This window comes from Xenopus laevis, chromosome 3S (assembly GCF_017654675.1).
Source record: "Xenopus laevis strain J_2021 chromosome 3S, Xenopus_laevis_v10.1, whole genome shotgun sequence".
Taxonomy (NCBI): domain Eukaryota; kingdom Metazoa; phylum Chordata; class Amphibia; order Anura; family Pipidae; genus Xenopus; species Xenopus laevis.
Window position 1 is genome coordinate 102,362,102 of NC_054376.1, and position 20,623 is coordinate 102,382,724.

General features: G+C 36.9%; 1 protein-coding gene across 1 annotated transcript; it reads right to left on the reverse strand.

Annotated features, from left to right (window-relative positions):
* Positions 1 to 953: 953 nt before the first annotated feature.
* LOC121402210 (ovomucoid-like) lies at positions 954 to 11,528 on the reverse strand. Its single transcript, XM_041588702.1, has 10 exons — positions 11,461 to 11,528; positions 10,737 to 10,765; positions 10,040 to 10,164; positions 8,871 to 8,931; positions 6,403 to 6,527; positions 4,987 to 5,047; positions 3,647 to 3,771; positions 2,490 to 2,550; positions 2,155 to 2,264; positions 954 to 1,108 (listed from the first exon to the last, which is right to left on the reverse strand). The coding sequence occupies exons 1-10, from the start codon at positions 11,513 to 11,515 to the stop codon at positions 1,063 to 1,065; spliced, it is 798 nt and encodes a 265-aa protein (XP_041444636.1). The 5' UTR covers positions 11,516 to 11,528; the 3' UTR covers positions 954 to 1,062.
* Positions 11,529 to 20,623: the final 9,095 nt, after the last annotated feature.

Sequence of the window (20,623 nt, forward strand, 5' to 3'; positions counted from 1 at the left end):
TAGGGACCCAATGACCAATATACAGTATATTTATTTAAAAACTGAGATTTTGTGACCTTGTATCAAAAGCCTTCAAGTAGAAGACATTGACATACAATATAATTATTTGTTTATATTATTTAATATTTGAAATGTTTCTTTCCTTTTCAGATAAAACTTCTGGAAGATCATTTCTGTACTGATGTGCTGCATTAAATAATTAAAATTACTATTTTTCTTTTCTTATTGTTGTCCTAGTGTAACACAACCCATAAAAAAACTTCAAACAAACATTGGTACTGATGCAAAATGAATGTATCTTCAAATCTACTGTATACTTCAGAACTAAGTAGATTTACATACAAGTCCAAATTTTTCTGGTTGGAGTTTTAAAAGGGAAAAATAAAAAGGGAATTTATTATTATACCCCGAGGTTGCCAAGGGGCACATTTACCTAGGATCGAAGTAAAAGCCTTCGACTTCAAATATTGAAGTACAAGGATTTAGCACTATTCCTACGAATGAACGATCGAACGGTTAAATCCTTCGAAACGAACGATTCGAAGGATTTTAAAAAAAAGTTTGGTCAAAGTTGTTTTAATAAAATAATGAGAAACATTTGGATTTTAGTAAATAACCCACTATGTATTTTTAATGATTTAAAAATAAAAAGGCCTACTTATCCTTTAACAGTAGGACTGGACTCTCTAAAGGGGCCTGGGCCTTGGAAATTGGAGTCAGATTTGGGTGGAAAAACTATTTGGTTTTAGAGATTCACTGGAAAGGTCGGCATTAAGTTTAATTAGAGCCAGAGTGGGACTGGACAATTGTTTGCTATCCTGTACTAATATTTCCATCTTTAACCTTTACATAACTTAAGGAGGCAGTGACCAAAAGTTATGATACATATTTCAACAGTTAATTCACTTTTTATTGATAATTTATTTCACGCATATCACAGTAGAGAGTGGAAATTTGTATTAGTGGTGACTTAGTATCGTTTATTGCATATCCATAATTTTCATTTGTAAAATTAATTTTCCAACAACCTGGCTCCATGGCAAAATGATATACATGTTTAGTTCATGGATAACAGCTTCCTTCAAACAAAAATCTCAACTTTGAATTCCTGCAAAATAAGTAAATATATTATTAGATAATATTACCAAATAAATATATATATAGGGGCAAATTTACTCGAGGGCGAAAATTCGCCAGCGCCGGTTTGGTAGCCATCGCTACACATTGCTAGGTGAAAATTCCCTCAGACAAAGATAATTCACTGGAATGCACAGTTTCGTCGTGGGTGCTGAACGCTTGCAATGTTTTGCTAGCGTTACTTCGGCAATGCGAGCAATTGAAAGCGAAGATGCGCTAGCGTACATTTCTGCCTAGCGCAAATTCTCTAGAGGTCTTGTGCTCGGGTTAATTTGTAACGTCGGGAAATTTAAAGTTGAATGGACGTATATGTTGCAGCAAATACATTACACAAGTCTTGTGAACCTTAATAAAGAAAATAGAGTTGTTATAATGCCCTACACATGAGCCCACTGTATAGTTTATGTTCCATATGTTAGAAAATGGATGGGGGAACCCAGTTACACAAAAAAAAAAAAATAAGGACTTTCGCAGGCTATCACTCTGAAAAAAGGAAAAGATGCCAGGATTTTTTTTGGACTTTGAAGCTTTTTCCACTAAAAAATATGAGGAAGATCTATACACTCCAGTGCACTTCGCCTGGTCTGAGCTGGCAAAGGCAAGTCTGGCGAAAGTAAAGTCCATTTGCCAGAGAAAATTGTCACCTGGCGGTAGAGTGCGAATGACTGCTTGCGTCTATCTCTTTCACTAACGAAATGACGCATGCGCTCGTTAGAAAATTGACACTGGCGTTAGCCACTTCGCCCTCGAGTAAATCTGCCCCATAGAGAGCGAGAGAAAGAGAGAGAGAAAGAAACAAAGAAAACATATTTTAATTTGATTAGCACAGTTGACTTCCTAGGAGAGAGCCATTAAGCAAATAATTAAATTAATGTAAGGATATATAAAGAACATTTTGTTACTTGTCTAATATGTGCAGTGGGCAAGTAGATCATTTATGTCTGGTGTTGATTTTTATACATTTTTTTTTCAAACTCAGCTACAATATTACAATTTTGTACATTTATTTGTACTTACTTGTTTTGGGCAATACAATAACTGCATTTGTTGCCGTAGCTCAATCCATCTGATCCACAGTGTGGCCTATATTCCAGAGTGCAGACATCTTTGAAAATGCTACAGTCAACCTACAGGCAAAAGTGAAGAATAAAAGTTATATACTGTAGCACTCACTAAGGATGGGCAGAAGATGCACCATTTTATTATCCAAGGAAAAGCTTTTGTTCTTATTGACTTTGTCAAGTCCACGGACACATAAAATGTAATTTGTATGTGTGAACGTAAACTCAGCATAGCTTTATTTTACTTATACTCTATTACATAAAACATAAAAAATCCAAGACATTACCAACCATTTGCCCCTTGATAGAACAAGATCCTTTGTGCTTCACAAAGATGTCAGTCTTTTTCTTCCTGAACGAATATGTAAAAGTGGTAGAGGTGGTGGTTATTTAAATATCATTCATCTAATGTATTTGTACATTTCAGTTCAGTTGAGAAAGACAATGCATAGAAATAATGCATCTATAAATATAGATAACATTATAAGATACACCAGACTTGTTGCCTAAAACTGACACTAACTTTATTTATTTTTTTTTTTTCACTTCAGAAAAATAATCTTTAATGTGTTTCAAAGCATTGCACTTATAAATTGACATATACAGTAGTGCTTGAATGTTTGTGAACACTTTTGAATTTCAATATTTCTGAGCTGAGTATGACCTATAACATGGTCTGTTTTTAACACAAGTTCTAAAATTAGATCATGGACATATGAGACCAAAACAGGACTTGAATGGCTTGAATGAGCCTAAGAACCTTATCCCATACAATATGTGAAGCATATTGATAGCACATATGTTAAAAAAAAAAGGCTAAAGAAGAAGGTAATGTTTTGGCATGGACAAAGTCCTTACATTAATATTAATAGAAATGTTGTGGAAGGACTTGTAATAGGCAATTCATGAGAGGAAGCCCATCAACATTCCTGAGTTGAAGCTGTTCTGCAACCCGGAATGGGCTTAAAAAATTCCTCAAAGCCAATATGCAGGAATGATCACCAGAAACATTTAGTTGTAGTTATTGATGCTCAAGGGAGGCACACTTGTTACTAAAAGCAAAAACTCACATACTTTTGCCTCATGCCAATATGCAACTTTGGATAATGTTCCTCAATAAATAAATAAGAGCCATGTACCCAGTGAACAATTGTGGGGGCACCCTAGGCACATATTTCCACCTCCTCTACACTGGTAACAAGTGTTGACAGAGATGGAGACAGAGAGGAGTGACCAAGCAGGGAGTGTTGGAGAACAGTGGTGGCCTGGGTTCGTAGTAGATAGAAAGTGTCAGGAGATGCCTGGCAGAGGCGGAAGGGGGTTGGATGACAGGGACCTTGCCTCAGATGCCTTTCAATAGGGGTTTAGCTCTGCTTTCAAGCACCGCTCTAATAAACAGAATTCATACAGAAGACTTTGGTAAACTTTAGTGTTTAGAAGATACTTACTGTGCTGCAGCACACAGCTGACATGCATTGGTATAAGTAACTCCATCTGTGCCACACATTTGATTCAATTCTCTGGTACACAGCATTTCCACATCTTCAGATTTCATGAACTTACTGCAATCCACCTGCCCAAAGTAAAAATAACAATGTTTTCTGTCAACAGTATATAATGACCTACTACTGAAACCTGTATTATGGAGGTCTAAACTACAGTACATGCATTTATAAAGATTTCAATAGTGTAAGGGTGATTAAAAACTGACATGAAGAGCTACAACTGTAAAAATAAGTGTTAAAAATGGACAATTCAGCACATTTTTGACTCGCTTTCAACTAATTGGAGCTCTTCATGTCAGTTTTACAGTTATTTTTTAACTGGACATACACCTACCATAGCGGAATTACTCAGCTAAAAAGCCTAAACTACAAGCACAGAGATCAGCAAGAGATTGAGACAATCGGTGGTTGTAGTTAAAGGAAAAACATACATTCAGAAGAAATAATCTTATAGCGTAAGCAAGGAAAAACCTGGGTGGCAGAAGGTATCTGCTCAAGTGATTTTATTGGTATTTAACACTACATGTTTCGAGCCTCCTGGCTAAGAGCTTAATAGTGATCTGCAATAGTGTTCAGAGGTTTAGTTTACCTTTAAAGTGATAGTGACCCAAAAATAATACTCTTCAAAATATCTATGTGCTAGTGATGTGCGGGTCAGGGTTTCCCTGACCTGTTCCCGACCCTAACCCGCCCTGCTCCAGTCGTGCCTGCCCGCACCCGTGCTTTTGGGGTCCTTTTATTGACCCGCCCCACCGATGACGTCACAAAAGGGGCGGAGCGAGCCGACGCAAGACTATAAAACCGGAAGCCGGCATTTGAAGGTGGCAGGAGAAGAGCTCAACCCGCGAGGAGCAGTGCGAGGTCGACCCGAACCCGCATATATGAAGAGAGCTTGATCTTATGTGCAGCAAACACCAGACGTTGCCTCTATTTTTGGAGAAAGACAATAAGCCCTTGGCTACAGGTGGTGAGAAGGACCAGGGGATTAATTACACGTTAATTGGCCTCATAACAATCATATGCCTCCTTTAATTGTTGTAATGTCCCTGAGAAGTGGTACTACCATTTAAATGCTGTTGTTTTCAAATTAATTTTGCAGTAGGCATCTACCAGAAATGACCACCGCCTTTTTTTAAGTGCAGCTGATTTAATTGCAAATCACATTTTTAGTGCAGTACAATTACAGAGCCAGTCTTTGATTCCTACACTGATAGTTTATGTGATCATATTTTGCCTTAGTTAATTACAAAAATGTACCTTTAGCTGAAATAAAATAAAATAACCTTATATCCAGGAAATGGGCAGGGTCCTGCATTCTTGATATAAATGTTTGTCTTTTTCTTACTGAAAAAAAGAAAGAACTAATCATGATCTGGAAAGAGAGCATTGCTATTTGGCATGTTTAACTAGTTAAGGAAATAATAATGACCATTCACTAAGTAGTTAGTAGTTAATTTAGTAGTAAGAAGCCAATTATTGTTGTACTCCTCCACCTTAGGTGTCAATTCAAACAGTGATTTTTAATTTATTACTGTATTAAATAATATAATAAAATAATGACTATTTGTAAATCAAAATTAATGAACACAGGGGCAGATTTATCAAAGGTCGAAGTGAAGGTTCGAAGTTAAAAACTTCGACCATCGAATTGTCCAACCTTGCTTCAAAGTTGAAAAAAACTTCGAAATTCGAAGGTTTTTGAAGTACTGTCTCTTTAAAACTTCGACTTCGACCATTCGTCACCTAAAAGCTGCCTAAGTGCTGTTTTAGCCTATGGGGGACCTCCTAGAACCTGTATGGAGGCAATTGGGGGAGGTTGGGAGATAGAAGGTCGAAGTTAGAAAAACTTTGATCGAAGTACGATCTTACGATTCGAAGTAGGCCGAATTCGGCCCACTTCGAACCCAAAAAGCTTCGACCTCCATTCATTTGGTCTTTTTGAATTCGAAGTTCGAAGTTTTTTTAACTTCGACCTTTGATAAATCTGCCCCTTACTATAGGTTATAGTTCATATTTTTTTACACCAGCAACAGTTCCCATTTAGACAGGGCATTGCAATTTGTATTAGGCATATCCACTATAACTGAAATTGATGGTGCTAGGTATAACATTCTCATATTTGATTAGGCCAGTGACTTTCATACTTTTTTGTTCAATGCCCACTTTAATGCTCAATAATTGTTAAATCCCCTCCACCCTTTAGCTCACAGCAATTTCACATATATGAAAATACTGCTATAACATTTAGCAGTAGCCCTAGAAAATTAGTCTTCATTAAATCTTGCCCCAACTGACTATCAAGTTAGGCTTCCTGGTGTATCTAAGAGGGCAAATAGCCAATCTCCCCAAATCTTACACTGTCTGGCCTTCAGGGTCGTCTTCACAGCCAATGCCCCATAACCCCATATGTTTCTGTTTGTATCATTTAACAGCATACATTTTATTTGTTAGAATAGTTTATTTGAGTAGTACATGAAAGTGACCAGTTTGCTGATATTATTTCATTTGAATTCTACTAAATATTATGCTGTCATTTGATTAAAAAGGTATTTACATGGCAACAAATGTCATGCTTTTATTGGAGCTACTAAATTAACCTCCTAGATAATAAGACTAATGTTTTCTAGATTAAATTGTCAAGTGAAAGCCACTGGTATGTCCAAAGTTCTTACTGACATAAAATAAATACTGGGACTTACAGGCGAGCAGCACATAGCAAACATTTATTGCCATAAGATTCTTCATCTGTTCCGCACACAGGCTTATAGTCTTTGGCACACATCAAGTCATCTTGTCCCCTTTTTTTATATGTATCACAATTGATCTGCTCAAAATACAGTAAATGTGATTAAATATTACAATGTGGAAGATTATTTACAAAAGAATATTTACAGAAATGTCATTTTAAAAACAATGATAGCATAGCCTCACCAACAGACGGACCATGGGGCAACACAGATAAGGAAAGTGCAGAGCCTATAGTCACATTTATTGCAGTAAAAGTAAAGTGAACAATGTGTGGGGTGGTAACCCTTCCTCAGGCACCAGAGAGTATGCCATACATGCTACAATTACCATTGGTCGTACGAATTATTTAGTCTACTCTACTAATGTTAAGAGCTGAATTGTCAGCTGTGCAGGTAAAAACAAAAACAATTCTTTAGCTGATAATTCAGCATTAACATTACAATTAGTGATGGACGAATTTATTAGCCATGCGCGAATTCGTGGCCAATTGGTGTGATTTGCTGCAGGCGAATAAATTTGTGAATTTGCTGGGAAAATTTGCTGATGAGATGATGGTTTTTTTTCCCAACGCCAGCGTCAAAAATTTTTGACGCCGGCGAAGGTTCAGACGTCAGTTTTGACGCAATCGCCCATTTAGACGCTGGTGACAAAATCGCCATTTTCATGGCGAAGCAAAATGGGACAAATTCGCCTATCACTAGTTACAATGTTTGGGAACGTTCAAAGGTGCACAATCAAGTCCTGCCCGATCGACGAGACAACCGATATCCCAGGCTTTTTACCAATATTGGTCACCTTGTCTCCCACCACACACTTTGATTATTGTACAATATCGGTCCTTCTATGGCCACCTTTAGGTGTGCTGGTCATATTGTTATAACATAGCTTCCCGTGACATAGAATCCCGTCAATCTCTTTTTCTGTTGCTATGGTTGCTGACTACTTTTGCAGTAGATGAAAATAATTGTCGAGCGTCGGTGAATTTTTGCCATTTTGTGACTTTTCGGCAAAGCGAGATGAGTCAATTTTACCCATAACTATTGCTAACCCTAGCTGAAGGCAGTTTACATTACATGTTGATGAAAGGAAATCCCAGTATTTACACTATTTCTAAATAAGTGAATGTGGAGTTGAGAAATATCATAGATTACAATTTGAAATAGAACAATAATACATTTTAATTTTTTTAATCTTACCACCAACTGTCAAAACATACAGTATGAATTTTTGAAGAACAAAGGTAATAATGTGTCAAAAAATATTCTGAACCAAAAGTGGAGAGTTTAAGCTGACACTGGTTTAGTGGGGCCTTGAAACCCCCACCAACAATAGCTTAATATTTAAATGATCTGTCATACCACCACTTTTTAGGTTAAAGTTTACTGAAAATGTTTTAGGCACATCTCAGCTCTCAGTCTACTAGCAGGTCAAATGATAGCAGATATGTCATACGAATAAGTCTGTGTTACTGACATATCCAAGATAGGTATAAGGGATCATTTACAAAGTGCAGGACAGGGTGCAAAGTACAAAACATGGGTAGAAACAGTTATGATTTTTTTGCATGATTGTACTCTGCCCAACACTTTGCACCAACAACTTTGACCTATATTCATGAGGGGCGGGTATGGAGAGGCATATAGATTTTGTCCAGGTTCTTCTACAAGAATGAAAGAACCTGGAATGATCTATTTGCTTATGCATAGTGTTATGTAATCTGATTCACAGAAATACAGATTACTATGCCCTCCCAAATCATTAATAAAGAATAATGAAAGTATATTTAGACTCAATACAAACAAGAAGTACACCGCTAAAAACTCTAATTTCTACCACCCTCTGTCCTTTAACCAGTTTTCTATCCATGTACAAAAATCATTAGCAAGGCTAATTGGTCTAAGTCTATAAAGCAAACATTTATGCAGCACTAAAAAAGCTATGTCAAAATCCAGTTAGATCACATCCACTGCCACCCCATTGTCATGTTTACATAATAAAGTAGATTTATTTGACATGATTTGTACAAAATACTATGGGTACTTATAATACCATTATTCAGAACATATATAGGTATCCTTTAAACCTTCAAATAAATGGCTTGTTACAGGTGTCAAATGTACCAGTCTATATTTTACAGATCATTAACCCTTTTCAAATATTGCAAATGCATCTGCTTTCTCCAATTCACAGGTACCATAATAGATGAAAATAAGAAAGAAGTGGCCTGGCTAAAATGGAACCAAGCTCACTATGTGGTGTATTCCATCAGGCCCCAGGGCCTTGTTAACATTAATTTTGTTAAACATTCAAGTACCATTTCCTGTGTTAGTCAGCCAATAATTTTTTGAACTAAGCTTTCTATACTACAGTAGTGTGAGTTCTAGGCTTTTTATATAATATTGAAGCTTAAACAAATTACCTGATTTCTTCGTATTTTACAGGGTCCCTTATGTCTAACACCAATATTGGATTTTTGCTTCCTAAAAAGAAAAGGGAAGTAAATATTCCATGTTGGTAGCATTTGTAACAAGCTAAGCTGCAACTGACATAAACTAAAGGAGTATATTGGTAGTATAATAAAAACTTGATTTTTTAAAAAAAAATACAGTGCAAATAAACATATACAAGATACAAATTAGTAGTGATGGGCGAATTTGCCCCGTTTTGCCGAAAAATTTGCGAATTTCGTGCGAAATTCGCGAAACGGCGAAAAATTCGCGAAACGGCGCCGGGGTCTCGTTTTTGACGCTGGTGCCCGTTTTTGACACCGGCGCCCGTTTTTTTCGACGCCGGCGCCCGTTTTTGGCGCCCGTTTTTTACTTTTTTTAATTTTTACCGCGAATTTTCGCGGGCGTTTTGCGAATTGCGCAAATTCGCCGCGAATTCGCGCCTGGCGAATAAATTCGCCCATCACTACAAATTAGATTATATCATACGCTAGTGCTTCTGCATAAATTGTTTCCCTGTACAGTCCCAATGCTTGAGATGTGGCTTGGCAGAAGGAATGGTCATTTGCATATCCTGGACTTGTCCTATACTTTAACAGTTTTCTGCAAAAACTCTACTAGCCTCACCCTTCTTTTGCACTTACTGCTGCCTCCTTTTTCAGACTGTGCAGGGGTGATGGTGTAACTCAACACACTGCACTATAAGATAGGAACTAACCAGCATCTAGGCTGACATGATAGGAAACTGAAGTCAGTCTTTGCTTGTGTGACTGCAGGGCTGTGCTTGGCTATGAACTTTCCCAGAATATCTATGGGGAGCTCCAATAAAGGGGCCATAATTTAAAATAATTTTAGCCCAGAGTGAAACAATACTATATTATATATTATTCATTATTGCCTACAAGATTGGGTGGGGTTTCATTTGTCCTATAATATTATTATAATTATCATTTATTATTAATAAATTGTTCCTTTTAAGTTAAAGCCTGTTTAGAGAGAGGATTTCAGGATAACGTTACGGATAAATTAACACAATGACAATTAATTGTCTATCACAAATAATTATTTTCATTTCAAGGGTTTGTTAATTGGAAATGAGACCAGAAGAACAATTAAAGAGTAAAAAAGTAGAATAACTTACAGGTTAGCAACACACAGCATACATGCATTATCATATGAAACTCCATCTGTGCCACACAAAGGCTTATTTTCTTTGGTACAGGCCAATTCATCATCATTTATTTTTGGATACACACTGCAGTCAATCTGCTCCAAGTAAACAAAATTAGAATTAAACATAATTTTCTTAAAGTAACTTGCATATATAAAATAAGTTAGGACAACCTTTTACCAAATAAAGAGATATGTCTTGAAGTACCCATTGTGTTACCTTTCATGTTGGTGTCACAGATGTTGGTTTGTTCCTGAAAGAGCTGTATGTGGCCTGTCTTGACCAAAAATTGCACTCACTGGACTTTTTTTGTTTAACTAAGGACTCTAACCTTAAATGTTGATGTTCATGCCCCTATTCTATTGCATGTGGACTCCAACCACACAGTGGATAGGCTGAGAGAGGCTATTAGCATGCTACAACTTCAGCAGAGTAAAAAGTTGATGTGTGTAAATAACTTTGTTTTGAAAACAGCGTTATCAGCTCCATCAAGTTTAACCTTTTATTTAGCAAAAAAAACATTTGAAGCTGTCTCCAATATGCATTGAGATTATTTCAAAACTCTAAAACAATAATCTGACCTGTTCCTGTATCAACTTTCAGTATCATTTTTATTTCTTGATAAAAGTTCATAGAACACAAAAATATATAAAAACAATTTACAAACCTCAGTATTACGTTGATAACTCCTGATACCTAAAGAAATAAAATGAAAAAACTTAACAGGAGTGAAAGGCATGGGCTTGTAAAATCATACGAATATTCAGTAGGTCCACATCAAAAGACTCTTATCTAAAGACACATGGCAGAAAATGTGTACGTTCTTAAACTTGCTCAATCTTTCTGTAATTTAATATCTTTTGGTTTGGGATTGTCTTTCTAAAATAGTGTTTTTTTAAAAAAATAAATAAAAACTTGCTTAGTTTTAAGTTGCAAGCTTTTATTCTTTGAAAAAACTCACATTTTCTGACATCTCCCAAATCCGACCCTTCGGCCAGTATTAAATATGCCCCTAAGTGTCCTATGATTATAATCCTCACCATAATATCCAAAAAAAGCATTGTTTTAGGAGTACACTGCTTCAATAAATAACCATTCAACATAACTCAAACCCTTCTCTTGATATAGTCAAAATAGCCTTTGTAAATGGAATCTGATGCAAAATAAAGCTTTATTTATATCCACCCAAAGGGATAAAGTGTAGCAATTAAAGCAGTGTATTTATAACTTACCATAAAGAATAGTCAAAAGGGGCTTGCAGTTAATTGTCAGCAGTCATGGGTCCATTACAACCTAACTACACGACCGTGGCTCTGTCAGATGCTTTATTTGAAGTGTGCTTTAACAGTTCAATGTATTAGGAAATACTCTTGACTTAAGAAATGCCATACCTGCAAAGTTGCTGACAACTGCAGCTATTAGAACAAACAAAGCTGCTGCCTTCATCCTGTAGATCGCTGTTTCCTGCAATAAGACACTTGGCACCTGGTTAAGCATATATTTTATACTTTATAGAGGTTTACACAAGGCAGGCTTATATTAACTACACCCTTAAATCAAATAACATATTTAATCTACTAAATAAACCAAATTGTTGGTTTATTCCAAAGGTTTCATGTTTTAAATAAATAATATTTAGCCCTACATGACAACAATATGAATGTTTTTATTTAACCAAGATGTCTTATCTTATAATTAAATGACTTTTCAGAATCATTTATTTACTTTGCAACTACATCATAGAATCTGCAATATTTCATTGCATATATTTTTATAATCAAAATCACATACATCTATGGGATCTCTTAACCAGAAATCTGACATAGAATAAGCTCTAAATTAGTGGAAGAACGTCTGCTCTAGAGTCCATTAAAGCAAATAATTCTATGTTTTGCCATTGTTTTCTTTTTCTTCATTATTATGAAGTACCTTGTACTTGCTGGTAACTAAGTTGCATGTATCCCTATTTGTGGCATATTAGCTTGATTTAAAGTACAGGGACAGATTAAAAACAAGCTGCTTGCCTATTAACTGTGTCCTTAAAATTTCTCCAAAGCACTTAATGAACCCTAAAAATTCTCCTTCACTGATTCAGATTGTTGTTTTATTCTATTTTGCTCCTTTGTATAACGTTGATTTCTCCATTCATTCTAGCCTTAACCTGTACATGCTTCTTCAGTTCCATCTTTCTCCTAAGCAAGTGATAAGTCACAGAAGTGCTACCCCTACATTTTTCACACAGTTGTAAGGAAGAGCTAAATTTCTTTTCCAAGATGGAGGTCACAATATTGCTTTAACAAACAGTAAGATAATTATGTGATCCAGCTTAAATAATATATTTAAAGCAAATAACCATTGAGTTCACCCTGTTGAGGACTTTAATTTATGAAATGGATGTGCATTACACTTTCAACCTTAAGGTAATCTTAAATTAAAGCCTTAACGTACAGTGATACAAATCATGGAAAAATCCCTTAGGAAAATCCCAGGCCCTAATCATTTAGGATAACAAATCCTATACCTGTAATACAAGATGGTTATACTCCCTTGAGGTGACTATACCTGCTCAGTTTTCATCAAACAGACTAGGCTAGTTTGTGGCCCCTTCTGAAAGCAATGTCAGCAGACCATTTTGCTTTCCAATTAAACAGTCGGTGTGTCCAGACTGAGAAGGTACCTAGGGGCAAATTTACTAAAGGACGAAGTGGCTAATGCTTGCGAAGATTCGCCAGCGTGACGTCATTTCGTCACTTCGTCACTTCGCTTATACCTCCCAACATTTTGGAAGTAAAAAGAGGGACAAAAAAATTTTTTCCGCACGTTGTTCAGCAATTTTTTTGACCACACCCATTTCTGTGGTCACACCCCCTAATTACCATGTTTGTTTTACAAAATTTGGCAGGTTATGAAAGTTTAAAAATAATAATCTAAACTGTGTTTTTGTGTCTCAAAATGTTTACAAAGTATCTTATTTGCACCTGTTAGCTGTTCTGGGCTCTCTGCTAAAAGCCAATTACGTGAGAAACTTTGCTTCTTTTTCTGGCTGTTCAGTGCATAGAAAAGAGGGACTTTACAGTAAAAATGAGGGACTGCGGGTTGAACTGTCAAAAGAGGGACTGTCCCGCTGAAAAAGGGACAGTTGGGAGGTATGACTTTGCTGATTTACTAACGGTGGCTGGCGTAATTTCGATAGCGAAGGAGATAGACTGTGGTGTAACTTCGCACTCTAACGGCGGCCAAATTTTCACTCTGGCGAAAGAGCGCTACTACGCAAATTCACTACATTTTTGATTTTACTGACCGTTACCTCTATCGCCAGACTTGTTTTCGCCACCTCAGACCAGGCGAAGTGCAATGCAGTAGATGGGACTTACCTGAAATTTTGCTGAACATTTTTCGAAGTCCCAAAAAACGCTGGTGTCTTTTGCTTTTTTCAGGCTGATAGGCTGCAAAAGATCGCAATTTTTTTTAGGGTACCCGGCTTCCCCCCTACATTTTCCTACATATGACACATAAACTATATACTGGGCTCATGTGTAGGGCAATATAACAACTTTCTTTTATTTCATTAAGGTTCCCTGGGCTTGTGTAATGTAATGTATTTGCTGCAACATATACGTCCATTGAAATGTAACTTTCCACCGTATGCAAATTAGCCAACGGTATCGCAACTTCGCTTTGCTTGCTGAATTAACGCTAGCGCAACTTCGCAACCGTTCAGCGCCGGCGATAAAACTTCGCAACTTAGTGAATTAGTGTTGCCTGATGATGGCGGCGAAGCTGTCGATGGTGAATTTTCACCGGTTAGTGAATTTGCCCCCTAGAACGTTACTACTCCTTTAGTCTTAACAGTGGGAAAGCAGCCAAAACCTGAAAAATGTCAAGACAAGAAAAATTGTGCAGCATACAAAAGATGTTTTGCTCTCTTGGCACTCTCAATTTTACCCAATGTTGGGTAAATTGAAAACCATTGTTGATCTTTTTAGCTCTATTCATTTCTTCCAGTGTTAACTGACAAAGCCCCTTAAATATCTTACAAAATGGAAGAATTGAACAAACTGACACAAATACATATACAGTATATTTGCCAAAAAGGAGTGGCGTCATTTATCTTTATTACACTACAATAAAACCTATATCACAAAGGCAATATGGGAATGAGATGAATATTATACCTGCATTGAACTTATAAACTTTTTCCTTGGAAACCCATTACATTATTTAGTTCACTGATAACCCAGTCTGGTTTCTGTGTATCACCTGTTCCCATATTTGACGTCTCCATATACAAACTCTATCAGAGCAGACACATGACCAAGGGCAAACTAACTAACAAGAATCACAAACATCCCAAGGAAATTGCATTTACACTTTGCACAAATTGCACATAACATCAGCAACTGGCAACACCCTCTATATATGAATGATCATAGAAACTATGGGGTATATTCATCAAAGAGTGAAGTTAATAGTGAAGTTCCGCCACTAGAGTGAAATTCCGCCACTTTCCATTAATTTCTATGGGATTTTCAAAGTCGTATTCATCAAAGGGTGAACTTTCACTTTCACCCATTGATAAATATGCCTTTCAAAATCCCATAGAAATGAATTGTGAGCTGCGGAATTTCACTCTAGTGGCGAAACTTCACTCTTTGATAAATTTACCCCTATGTATATACATAGAGAACGTAATTGATCATACTAGAGTAACATCAATTTCTTCCCTATGATTACACATTTCCATGCTATCAGTCAGTCTTGCCTCTACAAATATAAGTAACCATCACCACTGTGCTGGCTGCAACGCATAAATATTTAAAAAATATTTAAAAAGCTTAGCACTCAGGCATGGAGGTATGGATTGCGGCACACTGTTATGTATATAATCTTCTATAGAAAACTTGCCTGTTTGCATAAGTGTTCTTAATGCCTTGGGACACTGTTTACCACAAGACATGTCCTTTCCATTTCTTATAAGCAAATTTGGACCCTGCACCCACTCTGAATATTGAGTAAGATTTTGCATATACATACCACTTCAGACCTATCAGTACACTCACATACTGTATATAAAACTATATATATGTAATTAGATATTGTATGTAGTACCTAAACAAATTTTAGATATAAAAATCTCTATAGACTTGGGTATTATGCCTGCAAAGATATCATCCAAACCACTCTTAAAGGCATTAATAGCATCTGCCATCACCTCACCCGGCAGGGGATTCCACAACCTCCCTGTTCTCGATGTGAAGAACCACCTATGCTGCTTTAACTAAAAATTCAGTTCCTCAACCCTATAGTGGGGGCTCCGATTACTTGTTCATTGCTATGTGAAAAAGATGCCATGCACTTGTAAAGAGCAATCATGCCAACCCAGAGAATGCATTTTCTGCAGAGAAACAGGCCAGTGCTGCTATCTTTACCCCAAATTACACACTTCCAATTTGACCAATCAGAATATGTAGTTGTGGTAAAAGACAAAACAATCATCCAGATTTCACCATTCTATAGAATTAAAGAACTACTTAAGCAGGGCAGGTCAAAACATGTATCTAGGGCAGGGGTCCCCAACCTCTTTTACCCGTGAGCTACATTGAAATGTAAAGAGTTGGTGAGCAACACAAGCATGAAAAAAGTCCCTGGGGGTGCCAAATAAGCACACTGATTGGCTATTTGGGAGCCACTATGTGGACTGGCAGCCTACAAGAGGCTCTGTTTGGCAGGGCACCTGTTTTTTTATATAACCAAAACTTGCCTCCAAACCAGGAATTAAAAAATAAGCACCTGCTTTGAGGCCATTGGGAGCAATATCCAAGGGGTAGGCTACTTGATGGAGACCTCTGATCTAGGGTATACATGCTGAGCTTCAAACACTCATCCGTTTACCCCTAAATTAAACACTTACACATTGTAGAAAAGCCGAAACATGTAACAAAGGCTTTTAAAAATCACCAAGCTTCAATCCAAGTTTACCTTAAATTCACACACTTGATCATTTGACCAATGTAATTGCTTCTTAATTATTCAGCAAGACACTGTGGCAAAACATACTCCTTGGGGTATTTAAGGGTGCTGAGCATAAATCTACCATCTGCATATGCCAAAAATAATGTGTGCCCATTTATTTAAGCACATTCTGGTATTTCATAATCTCAGAGAACTTGCCAGCAATGCATTTCAGTGAAAAGAAACCATATACATGGGTTCCTTTAAAGGGTTTTTTTGTACTGGTTCTGTTGACCAACCAATGCTTGGTACAGACCCATCTACTTATCTGAGTTACATTCCATAGCATTGAAAAACTTCTTAGCTATGCAAATGTTTTGCAAGATTTATTTTTAATGTTGTAATTCTGTTATTTTAAAGATGTCATGTTGAATGTTCAGGCAATGCTAGGTATGTCAGCTAGTATGAATACTATTTGATAATACACTATTTACAATACTAAGCATGATAAGCTGGGTATAAGGTTACACGTAAAATACTAACATTCTCACATTTTAATACCATAAGAAAGGTAGATCTGTCCTGAGGGAAAGACCTCAAGGTAATGTAATAACAGGCAAAAGGTTTAATCCAGGTAACTAAAGCCAATTACTCCATAACAACAAATATGATATTGGCTTTTAAACAGCAGACCGGTATTTAACCTCCTCATTTGCTGCTTTGGATTACTAATCCTGTGCAAACTTTGTACATGCAGTTTTCCTACTGTTGGAGAAAGTTCATTTTAGGGTTATAGCTTCTGTCCTAATGACTTGTTTTCAGGTCAGGTTTTGTAAGTTATGATCTCTTCCAATACTCTGTTTTTACAACACCCCTTAGTGCTCATTCAAAGAGAAATGAAATGTCCACAGGTTCAAGCTATCCTTGTCCTTACTGCCTGCTCTCAAACATGCACCTTTAAGAAGCAACACGTGGTGGATTGGACCTGTAATTTGTACTTTGCTTCCTGCCTTGCAAGTCTTAATTACCACTTTTTTGCAATTAGAAAAACTGCCCAAATGTAAATACATCTATTATATTACCAATTTGATATATAATTCAATAGTGAAGTGAATCTTTTGTTGAGGATTAGGTATTCAGCTGAATCGAAAAAATATGTATTCTGTGTCTCTACTTTTTATGATATGATTGCTACCTGCCTGGTAAAAATGCTGCCTGATTTCAGTGTCAGTATCAGGGAAAATAATAATATAGGGGGGCCTGATTTTTTTTCTAGAAAAGGTGGCAACCCTAAATTATGCAAATATATTTCGGAGTTAAACAGCATTTAAAGACTAAGGGGCCGATTCACTTCGAGTGAAGGATTCGAAGTAAAAAAAACTTCGAATTTCAAAGTGTTTTTTGGGTTACTTCGACCATCGAATGGGCTACAACGACCTTCGACTACGACTTTGAATCGAACTATTCGAACTAAAAATCGTTCGACCATTTGACCATTCGATAGTCGAACTACTGTCTCTTTAAGAAAAAACTTCGACCCCCTAGTTCGCCATCTAAAAGCTACTAAACTCAATGTTAGCCTATGGGGAAGGTCCCCATAGGATTGGCTAACTTTTTTTGATCGAAGGATATTCCTTCGATCGTTGGATTAAAATCCTTTGAATCGTTCGATTCGAAGGATTTTATCATTCGATCGAAGGAATAATCCTTCAATCGTTCGATCGCACTATTTGCACTAAAATCCTTCGACTTCGATATTCAAAGTCGAAAGATTTTAATTCCCAGTCGAATATCGAGGGTTAATTAACCCTCGATATTCGACCCTTTGTGAATCGGCCCCTAAATGAAGCATGAGAGGCCATGGAGAAATGTCCCCCAGTAATTCTAACCAAAAAGAATCATGATCCCAAAGAAAAAGCCAAGGATACAAATACAGTTATGTAAATAACACATTTTCTTTCAATCTTTCCATATACAATATATTGTCTACTTATTTTTAAAACAGCTACAATGACAATTGGGTATTAGATTTGGAAGAGTACTGTCTTTATTATCAGTATCCTTACATCCCTTGTTAAAATATACTGATAACATCTGCAAACAAACATTATTACACCATCATTTGCTTTAAAAAATCTAGAATAATTTATGATTTATTTTAAAGGGCCCACTGCACCCCAAAGATCTGTGTTTGGCTTTACAGCGTGACTGCTGTGCTGCATGTGTCTGGGTGAAAGACTTAAGCTAGCCTTATATGCATCAATATGTTGTGAGGCTAAATCATTGAAAAGATCCACTTATATAGGGGTAAATTTACTAAGCGGAGAAAATTAGCCAGCGATGGCTTCGCAGCCATTGCAATACTTCGCCAGGAGAAAATTCACTCAGACAACGCTAATTTACTAAAATGTGAAGTTGCGTCCAGAGCGCCAAATGCTGAAAAATTTCCACTAGCGTTACTTTGGCCACCAAAGCGAAGATGCACTAGCGTTCAATTATACTTAGTGCAACTTCATTGGAGGTCTTCGCTCAGGCTAATTTGCATACGGAGGGAAATTATAAAGTTGAGTGGATGTTGCAGCAAATACATTACATTACACAAGTCCAGGAAACCTTAATAAAGAAAATAGAGTTGTTATAATGCCCTACACATGAGCTCACTGTATAGTTTATGTTTCATATGTTAGAAAATGTATGGTGGTTACCCAAAAAAAAAATGTAAGGACTTTTGCAGGCTATCAAATGAAAAGACGCCAGCGTTTTTTGTGATTTAGAATCTTTTTCCACTAAAAATATGATGTAAGTAACAGAAGATTGAGGAAGATCTATGCACTCCAATGCACTTTGCCTGGTCTGAGGTGGCGAAGGCAAGTCTGGCGCAAGAGGTAACGTTCAGAAAAATCTGCATCTTAGTGAATTTGCAGAGTAATGTCCATTCGCCAGAGCGAAAAATTCATAGATAGCGTGCGAATGACTGCTAGCGTCTGTCTCTTTCGCTGGCGAAGTTACGCCCGTCGCCTGTTAGTAAATCGACAAAGTGCCTGAAATTGGCAACTAGCAAATTGTCGCCAGTGTTAGTCACTCTGCCCTTTAGTAAATCTGCCCCTTAGTGTACTCGCCAAATGAGCAGATCTTTGCTTGTATAACTAACCTGATATATATATCAGCGGGAAAAGTATTAGCAACAGAATAAATGTTGCATAATCTTTATGTTTGAAAGCAGACATTTGAGATAAGACATCTGCTTCAGTCTGGTAAAGTAATCATAATACAAATACAGACAGGCCAACCATTAACCCGCCTTCTAAACTATCAAGTCTCTGCAACTGGACAAGGTAAAGAGCAAACCCTTTACATTCTGCTTGTAAACATTCACTCTGAAAATACCAGATAGCAGCACTTCACACAGTGGCACTCTATGAAATTACATTTATTAAACACAGAAGGTTCTCACAAGGTTATTAAATGTGATCTACACATTTAATAACAGTTGAGGCTTATAGGGATAATTTAATGATGTCACATCACTAAATAAAACTTCATTATTGTGAAAAATAATGTACTTCCAACCTTAAAATATGAGAATATTAGAATTCACTGTAAAGTTCCATTACCTGTATAAAAGCATTATGTTTGTGTCCTTTTGCCTTTAAAGTATTATAACCCCTTAGTGGCTTCTAGTGATGGGCGAATTTGCGCCGTTTCGCTTCGCCGGAAAATTCGCGAATTTCGCGCGAAATTCGCGAAACGGCGAAAAATTCGCGAAACAGCGCCGGCGTCTCGTTTTTGACGCCGGCGCCCGTTTTCTCGACGCCGGCGCCCGTTTTTTGCACCGGCGCCCGTTTTTGGTGCCGGCGTCCGTTTTTCGAAAAAAAAAATTTTGACGCCGGCGAATTTTTACCGCGAATTTTCGCGGGCGTTTCACGAATTTATTCGCTCGGCGTGAATCGCGCAAATTCGCCGCGAATTCGCGCCTGGCGAATAAATTCGCCCATCACTAGTGGCTTCTAATATCCTAATATTTTACAGCAGGGGGTACAGTATTTCCTTTGTGAACTAATGAGTGAAAACATATTTATCATTTTACTATATAGCTTTTTGAAAACCCTTCTTCATTATGGTGAACGACTCTACAGAAAACATATTAGTAAACAATAAATGCAATGTATGGGAAGCTATCATTTAAGATACACCAATACGTAACATACATATGTACTTCCCAAATGAAATCCCAATTCACTAGTGTGCACAGCTTTTTTAAAGCTGGCAGAAGTTTAGTGCTTTCAGTGAACAAGTGAAAGAAACGTTTCTATACGTCTGCAAATTGTTAATATGAAGGAAATTTTTTTTAGTATTAATGTATCAATGCACCACATACTGGAACAATAAGCCAAAACATATAGCCAAATTTAAGAAATGTATTTGGGTCCATGTTAGATTACTTTTCTTCTCTAAAATTAATTAGATTCATTACCCTTACCATGTTGCAAAAAAAGGCATATAATAAATTTCTACACGTAGGGGCCCATTTACTTAGCTCGAGTGAAGGAATAGAGGAAAAAAACTTCGAATTTCGAATGTTTTTTTTGGCTACTTTGACCA

Excerpts from the sequence above, each read along its gene's own strand:
- LOC121402210 (XM_041588702.1), bottom strand. The coding sequence starts at position 11,515 with ATGAAGGCAGCAGCTTTGTTTGTTCTAATAGCTGCAGTTGTCAGCAAC. Across the intron at positions 10,165-10,736 it reads GTTATCAACGTAATACTGAG|ATTGACTGCAGTGTGTATCC; the intron begins GTTTGTAAATTG and ends TACTTGGAGCAG. Across the intron at positions 2,551-3,646 it reads CAGCTGTGTGCTGCAGCACA|GAAGAAAAAGACTGACATCT; the intron begins GTAAGTATCTTC and ends ATATTCGTTCAG.